General features: G+C 35.0%; 1 protein-coding gene across 1 annotated transcript; it reads left to right on the top strand.

The window, feature by feature from the left end:
• Positions 1-7,210: 7,210 nt before the first annotated feature.
• On the top strand, positions 7,211-8,155 carry LOC112090921. Its single transcript, XM_024163315.1, has 2 exons — positions 7,211-7,736; positions 7,851-8,155. Exons 1-2 carry the CDS (start codon positions 7,211-7,213, stop codon positions 8,153-8,155), a joined length of 831 nt encoding a protein of 276 aa, XP_024019083.1.
• Positions 8,156-8,424: the final 269 nt, after the last annotated feature.

Here is an 8,424-nt window from a genome sequence, read left to right as displayed (position 1 = left end):
AAATGTTCGAGGACCAATTACATGTCAAGGAATTAACAAGTTAGTGTCCAAGAAAGGAAAGCTTCAAGTACAATTTAGGGAATCTGAGCTCCGAGTTTACGGGGAGCATGCGGGCCGATTTGCGAACAAACTTGGCTCTATAGTTCGCCACCAAGCTCCATTAAAGTATAGTGGTTGGGGTAAGATTCTTGAAAACGAACAGAATGAATGTATAAGACGATTGAAGGTAAAATTTTCTATTGTAACTTATTCTTTATAGCGATTGCACTTAAGTAAAAACAAATTTAGCAACTTTTTTTTTCTTCAGGATTTATTTGATTTAGATTTTAAGGCTCATCCACAATTGAAAGACATTGTGCACCAATATTTCTATGAACGCTTTAAAGGTTATCGATATCGGTGCCACAAAAAATGGCCATTATTGAGGAAGAAAAACATCCATTGCAACATTTACCGAATCAATACATTGAATCAGATGATTGGGAGTGGATGTGCACCAATTGCTTTGGCGATGATCAATGGTAGGTAAAATGAGCAACTTAACTGTATTATGAGACATTTGTTTGAGAATGTGGTTTTGGATATGCAAAGTGAACCAATATGTGTTGTTTTGGATTTTCTGGGTTAATTGAAATTGTAGGGGAGATGATATCAAAATTTCTATTATATTTTAATGCATTTAAATGTCTCTTTTTTCATTTATACAGAAAAAAGCACAGGTTGCTGTGAAAAATCATTCTAAAAAGCCAACAGGCTATTTGGGTGGCTCAAGATCTATAGTTCAACATTTGGAGGAAGTTCATGTAATTAACTTTCACTCACTTAAGACCACCTGAAATCATAATTTCTTTTTTCTTTTTAACTAACTAACAAATAATAATTTCTATGTAGAACATACATTTGAGTTTTTACTCAAATGCTTCGGGAGGATACTTTGAGGCCTTCAAGAATACTCATTGGAGCGAATCACGGGGATGAACAACTGAGAGAGTAAAGGAAGATTATGTAAGAATTACTAAACACTTTATCATTTCGTTTGATTTTGTATTTTTTTACTCTAACTTGAAAGTTTATAACACTTCGCCTACTGCAGGAACAAACGATCAAAATCCGCGATGCTCGTTTAAGTGAAGTACCAGAGGGGTTAGAACTTGACTCTGATGCAGGGGAAGAAATTTACTCTCAAGTTTTGTCAAGTGAGAGGTATGAAAAATATGGTTTCAAGCATGACATAGGTCCCGTACTAGCAAATATAGAGGGTTAGGATATGAAAAGCTTGAAAATGAAGTTCAGGAAAACAAACGTCGTATGTCAGATATGAAAATTCTAATGAAGCAACAACAAGAGCTTATTCAAAAGCTACTTCAACAGATAAATCTGCCATTAGATCATCATGGACCTTTCGTCCCAAGAAGAGAAGATCCTCCGCCATCGCCACCACCGGTCTCAGTTTGTTAGAGCGTTTAATTTTTGTAATATTAAGATTTTACTAGTACAATATTTGCATAAGTGTTTGGGTTTGCTTAAATATGACTATTTTAGTATTTTGTTTGGATTCTAATATGTATTGAAATATTTAGAGGAATTTAAATTAATATTTGGTATTTTATTTATATTTTTTTTTTCAAAAAATACAGGTATATAAATATGTCTCAGTTTTGGTGACCAAAAAAATTTGGTAGCAACAAATTAGTTATTTGCTACTAAATATTTGGTACATGATTCTTGTTCTTTTCGTTATCAAATACATTTTGCTACTAAAAATTTGGTCCTTAAATCTCATATTTTTCACTACCAAGTACCTTTTACTATCGAATATTTGGTCACCAAATCTCATACATTTCGCTACAAAATACAATTTGATACCAAATATTTGGTCCCTAAATCTCATGGTTTTTGCTACCAAATACATTTTGTTACCAAATATTTAGTGTCCGAATCGCGTACTTTTTGCTACTAAATATATTTTTCTACTAAAATTTTAGGGTCATAAAGCTTACACTTTTTGCTACCGAAATTTTTGGTCCCTGAATATCATATATTTTGCTACCAAATACATTTTGTTACTAAAAAATTTCTTGATAGTAAAAACTATTTGCTATCAAAATTTTGGTAACTAATACTTTCTACTGCGCACTTTTTGCTACTAAAAGTTTTTGGTAATAAAAACATTTTACTACCAAAAATAGGGCTTTTGGTTACCAAATTTTTTATAACAAAACATTCAAATTCTTGTAGTGTGTGTTTCAATCAAACATTCAATAATCTTCTTCCACGGAAATTTTTAGCAACTCTCTTCGATGGCCTGTAGATAGAACAACAGAATTATGAATTGGATCTGGTCCTCCCGGAACTCTCCTTTCGGGTTCAAAAGAGCCTAACAACTTATTGTTTAGTAAAGGCACATTAGGAGTACTATGAATTGGATTTGATCCTTCAGGGGTCTTCCTTTCAATTTGTGTCGAAGATCCTAACAATCACTTGTCTATTGAAGGCTGTAAATCAGTTATTAGAGGTACTCTAGGATTGTGAATCGGGTTTGAACCTCTTGGAGTTTCCGTCTTTATTCCTATAAGAGAGCGACGGTTCTGAACTAGCCTAAAGCTTGGCTCGTGATACGATTGTGCTCGAGTGAAAGCATTGTGAATCGAATTTGGCCTTCCTGGAGCTTGTTTGGTGGTTCCTACATCAATTTTTTGTGCATTAGAGGGAATAAAAAGTGGCAATGAAAAGCCTAAGAGGAATATCGTGAGCATTGTTATCGATATCTTTGTGCAAGATAAACTAGCTAAACATGCATAAGGTAGTGTTCTAAGTAACAAAATTCTATCATTTTATAGGCCCAAAAGGAGGGAGATTAATTAAGACTCAGGATCTTGTTGGCGTATTTGAGGTTCTAGAGATGAGATTTTGTTGGAATTGACAAATATAATAAATGTTATATTTATTATATCTATGGATAAGAATGAATGTTATGGACTTTACAATTGAACGGAATCATGCTATACTTGAATCGTCCATATTAGGAAGGACAATTAATAAGCTGGATATTCACTTCAAAGTTTAGATATTGTATGGATATATGTACGTCATTTTGTATAGAACTCTGCAGAACTAAAGTGGTGGGCCCCATCGAATGGATATTTACCTGTGTGTCTTGAGGAGTTACAACTCCGCTGAGCTGTATAGCAATATCCTAACCCTTCAAATGGATAATATCATTTCAAACGGATAAGTGCATTATTAAATGTCTTACTGCTACATATGGCATGAGAATCTTAAATGGATGTGATAACATTGTTGCTACCTTTAATCGAAAGTACAGGTGTGAAACCAAATACCCAGTATAATATCTTAAACCTACGTATGTTTGTATCGAATCACTAATATTGGTTATTGACTAGACTTTTACCGTAAATTTAACTTCAAAGTTTTTCTTTTCACTGTTAAGCATGTACTTTTATTGGTGTGACAAATTTCTCTTTATGCAATGTGTTAATAATTAACTATATATGGCAAATGCCGGATCGTTGAAAGTGCGGTGACGATTTTTATGGAGTGACAAATATAAACCTCATCACACGATCAACTCTAACCTTTCTTGATCATAATGGTGATGTTCAAGAGGCGGTAGAACGATTAAGAGAAATGGAGTAACTCGGGTTTAATCCCATTATTTGTTTAGCCTTTAATGAAGTTCTCAAAGCGTGCAAAACTGCAAATAACATGGTGGCTAATCAGTGAGCTAATTAAGGGAGAGTTTTTTGAGAAAATGACAACGAATTATATATGGGATTAAACCAGAAATGAAACATAATAATCATATGATGTGGTACTGGATTTGCTAGCAAAAAGTGGACATGCAGAGGAGGCAAAGATTTAGGGCCGTTTAGAATGTATCTCAAACCATGATTCTTGATTCTGAAGTTTGAAATTTAAAATTTTTGTGAGAGAAAAACATCGTAACAGAATTAATAATTTGAGTTTGAGTATATAAAACAAACGAACATTGACTGTCCCACCGAGTGTTGACGTTTGTGTCTTCCAGTACCTAACTTCTAGAGATTGGCCTATGGTATATGTTAGTTGACATCCAGGCTTAACTTGCGAACAAAATAAACATAGAAAAAGGGGATTGAGGGAACAAAATAGGTGGATTAACTTTGTTTCTTGTCGGTAATTTTACTGCATGTTAAAGTCAATACCCAATCACAGATATATTTTTCTCTTATGGGGTAGACTCTATAGGCTTATTTTGTTATGCTTCTTAGTAAATCCCATCTTATGGTATAATGAGGTTGTCAATGTCATGATTTATTATTTGTCTTTGGAGACAGCTCAACGAGCTAACTAATTTGTCTAGCTGGCCCAAATGGGTTATCCGTTATTTTCCCCTCCACCTTTTAGGGAAAGGCAAAGAGAATGTCAAGCTATGGAGCAATACATGTAACAGGGAAGATGAAGTGGATTTTATTATTTATTTATTTTTACTTTGGAAGGCATAAACTTCTTTCTAATCAAATATAGAAAAATATATCACTCAAGGAGGTTATTTAGGACGTACGAGAGCAGCTGACTTATATGCCTTACAATGTAAATGGTAAAAATAAACCTGAATTTTACATTATTTAAATATCAAATCAAACATAAACTTATAAGCACATTTATTATCACCCCACTTAATAAGCTGACCTATTAAGTCCTTAGATTTTAAAAAAATATACCACCACCTTTTATATTTTCACTTTCTTATTTGACTAGTTAAAATAATATCTTGGTTTTAGCATGACAACTTGTCTGCAAAATCTGCTGTGTGATAAACAATGGTTTTCTATGAACTCTTAGACTTAGTATCCCGAACTAATTATTTGTAAAATTGAGTTATCTTTTTTACAGAACGAATATAACTCACTCACTCGTAAAGAATGTGAAATTGAAATGGATAGTTGTTGTTGAATTCTTTTTTATCTCATTTTTAAGAAAGGAACTGCTATATATATATATATATATACATACATATATATTCACAAACTACTCTGCCAAGATTTAACTTATTGATCAGGAGTAAGCTTTTTGTCAAGTAATTTAAGCATGTTTGAGCAAGAAAACATATCATATTTTCTGGCCGGCCAGAGTTCAGAGACAGAGAGAATGAATGTAATTGCATGGTACAAATATAGAATAATATCCTTCTAAAACATGATGCCGGCAGAAAAAAGAAAAGAAAAAATAAGAAAGAAAAAGAAAGAAACGAAGAAAGGAAACGAAAAGAGCGTTAGTTGAATCTGCAGATGAAAAATAATCCGAACAATTATAAACCGAAAACATTATGATGCCCCTTTATTATATTGTTTTTTGAGACCATATTGTGCAACATGAGACTATCCACATCCCACGTGGCAATATAAGCATTTCTGCCTATATAAAGAATCAAAAAACCATGATAAGAAAGGACAGAAATCAAACATCAATTTTTGAAGGTTGCCATCTTTGTTCTTTTCCTGCTATTCCCTCCCTCTTGTTTTATTTCTTTATTTATTTTTTCATAAAACTCAATTATTGTACAAGCGTGACAAATAAATAATAGGAGAATGACTAGGCTGCCCATGCAAAAGAGTAATTTGGATCTTGTACTATATTGATGAGGACAAAGACACAAAAGACAAATATAATTGCATTAAGTATTTAGGATGGATAAATTTGGCGGTCAAAATAGATCTACTGTACAAATCCACTAGCTATACCATCTACTATAAATTCCAACACTCTTAACACCATTGCAGCGCTACTCTCACTCTCTCAATATTCCTTTAGCTCATTTACCAAAGGAGTTGCAACTTTCTCTCTTTTTGTCACTTGTATTTTTTGTTGGTGTAGACTTCATGGCTAATACAACCACTAGGGCATGGATATCGGTGCTCTTCTTAGTCATGATCATCTCGGCTTTGTCAATGGTTACCGAGGCGCGTCTTCTTCAGGGACGGGACTCGGAAGCAGCCATGCAGACGTTCGACACAACCGATCACAGCCAACGTCTTCTTCACAAGTTAGGTTTTGATGATTCCAAACTTGAGCATTACAGAAGGTTGTCAGCCCCTTTCGTGATTGATAGGCGCCCTCCAGGTGGCCCAGATCCGCAGCATCATTGATTATGAGTTCGGTTATAACTTTTTCAATCGAAAGGGAACATTTAAGTTTTGAGTATAGATATATAATAAAGATATATATGGTTATATATATATATATGTCACTGCATGACTACCATAAATAAAAATATGTTAAGGTATACCATGTACGAGATAGGGATATTGCCCATTTTTCGTGAGCTATTCAAGCAAAAATGTACTTGGAGCTATGATTAATATATGAGCTAAAGCACTGCAAAAAAAACTCCAGTTTTCTTCTCTCTCAAGTTAAAGCATTGTTATGTTTTTCTACAAAATGTTAGAGAGATTATAATATATTTCTTAATTTTAATATCACAAAATTAGATTAAAATACATTCGGGAAGAATGGGCTGACGCAAGCACGCGCTACAACGCGATGCAACGCACGGACGCGCTGCAGCGCGCTTGGGCGCTGCAGCCTGCGCAAAACAGACCTCTCGGGTCTGTTATGCTAGCTGCGCGCGCTGTAGCGCACAGAAGCGTCCGCTGCAGCGTGCCCTGGGCGCTGCAGCCTGCGCAAAACAGACCTCTCGGGTCTGTTTTGTTAAGCCCGCGCGCTGCAGCGCAAATCATCGAAAAAAAATGTGTTCGTGTGTTTTAGTGATCTGAAAAGGTCTCGAACCATTGCATCTATTTGTGATATGTTTTCTCACATATCTGAGCACTTATTAATAATAGAAATAACTATTGATGTAAGTGCACCAGCATATAAAAGATAACCATCAAATTGAAAAGGTATCTTTATGTGAAAGGTTGTAACACTTAAAGAGGATGGATGCATCCCTGTCTTTATATGATGGACTTCAGAAAATACAGATTACTATTGTTCTGGAACTCAATATTTTTGCTGGATATTGTGTTCAAGGGTTTGTTGTATCTTGGGGGTAATTTGCCATTTTAGAACTCGTTAGCAAACTTTGAGAAGTGAGGGCAAATAAAACCTTAAAGGATACGCCTCAAACCCTTCTTTCTGCATTCTCTATTTCTTTTCATCCTCCCAATTCCGAATTTATCTCACAATCTTTAAGGTTTTATTCGTTGCAATGGAGGTTGAAAAGAACATGACGTCTTTCCTCAATCCTAATGTTCAACTTGATCATTTTGATGGTACAAACTTCACCTGCTGGAAAGGAAAGTTGTTCTTCGTTCTCACTGTACTTAAGATCGCCTACGTACTTGATCCAAAATTGGAGCCACTTCCTGAACTAAAGGAGGATGATTTTGAAGAATTGAAGACCACAAGGAAGAAGCGAGGAGATGATGAAATCATGTGCCGGGGTCATATTCTCAACACTCTCTCTGATAGGCTCTACGATCTTTACAACTCGATGGAGTCTCCGGTGAAGATTTGGAACGCTCTCGAATACAAATACAAAACTGAGAAGGAAGGTATGGACAAATTTCTCATCTTGAAATTTCTAGAATATGTCATGGTTGACACCAAGTCCGTTCTAGATCAAATACATGAATTGCAAGTCATCATTACTAAGCTTCGTGAATTGAAGGTTGAGATTTCTGAATCATTCCAAATGGGGGCAATTATTGCAAAATTGCCTCAAAGTTGGAATGGTTATAGAAAGAAACTCCTTCATAGGAGAGATGACATAACTTTGGAGGAATTACAAAAACACTTGAGAATCGAAGAAGAGACTAAGTCTCGTGATTCCAAGAACAAAAATGTAGATTCCTCAAAATTTAATGTTGCCGAAGCTAGTAAGTTTTCAAAGAACTTCAAAGTCAATAATGACAAGAAGTTCAAGAAGGCAGGTAATGGCCAAAAGAAATTTTTTGGAAATTGTTTCTTTTGTGGAAAGAAAGGCCATCGCCAAAATGACTGCAGATACAAGAAGAAAAAGGAAGAAGTGAACACCAACAATGCCAATGCCATTGAAGAGAAATCCGAAGACATATGTGCTATGGTCTCGGAATTACAAATTGGCATGATTACCGAAACTAACATGGCTGCATTTAAATCCTCCGATTGGTGACTTGATTCCGGTGCCACAATCCACGTTTGTAATGATAAGACTATGTTCTTATCTTACAAAGTGGAAAAGGAAGGACAAACGGTTCTCATGGGGAACAATGATGCGGCAATGGTTGCCGGGAGAGGAGTGGTGGAGATTAACTTTACTTCTGGAAAGAAGCTTACATTGAACAATGTACTTCATGTTCCTGATATTAGGAAAAATCTTGTATCCGCTAGTCTTATGTGTAAGAATGGACTTAAGATTGTACTTGAGGGCAATAATTGTAT

This window comes from Morus notabilis, unplaced genomic scaffold, assembly GCF_000414095.1.
Source record: "Morus notabilis unplaced genomic scaffold, ASM41409v2 Scaffold1475, whole genome shotgun sequence".
NCBI classification, from domain to species: Eukaryota; Viridiplantae; Streptophyta; class Magnoliopsida; order Rosales; family Moraceae; genus Morus; species Morus notabilis.
The sequence above is the reverse complement of the archived record's forward strand: the minus strand, read 5'-3'. Positions and strand labels throughout refer to the sequence as shown.

Coding starts and splice junctions, on each gene's coding strand:
- LOC112090921 (XM_024163315.1), top strand. CDS start 7,211: ATGGAGGTTGAAAAGAACATGACGTCTTTCCTCAATCCTAATGTTCAA. Junction 7,737..7,850: donor ATTGCCTCAAAGTTGGAATG/GTTATAGAAAGA, acceptor ACAAAAATGTAG/ATTCCTCAAAATTTAATGTT.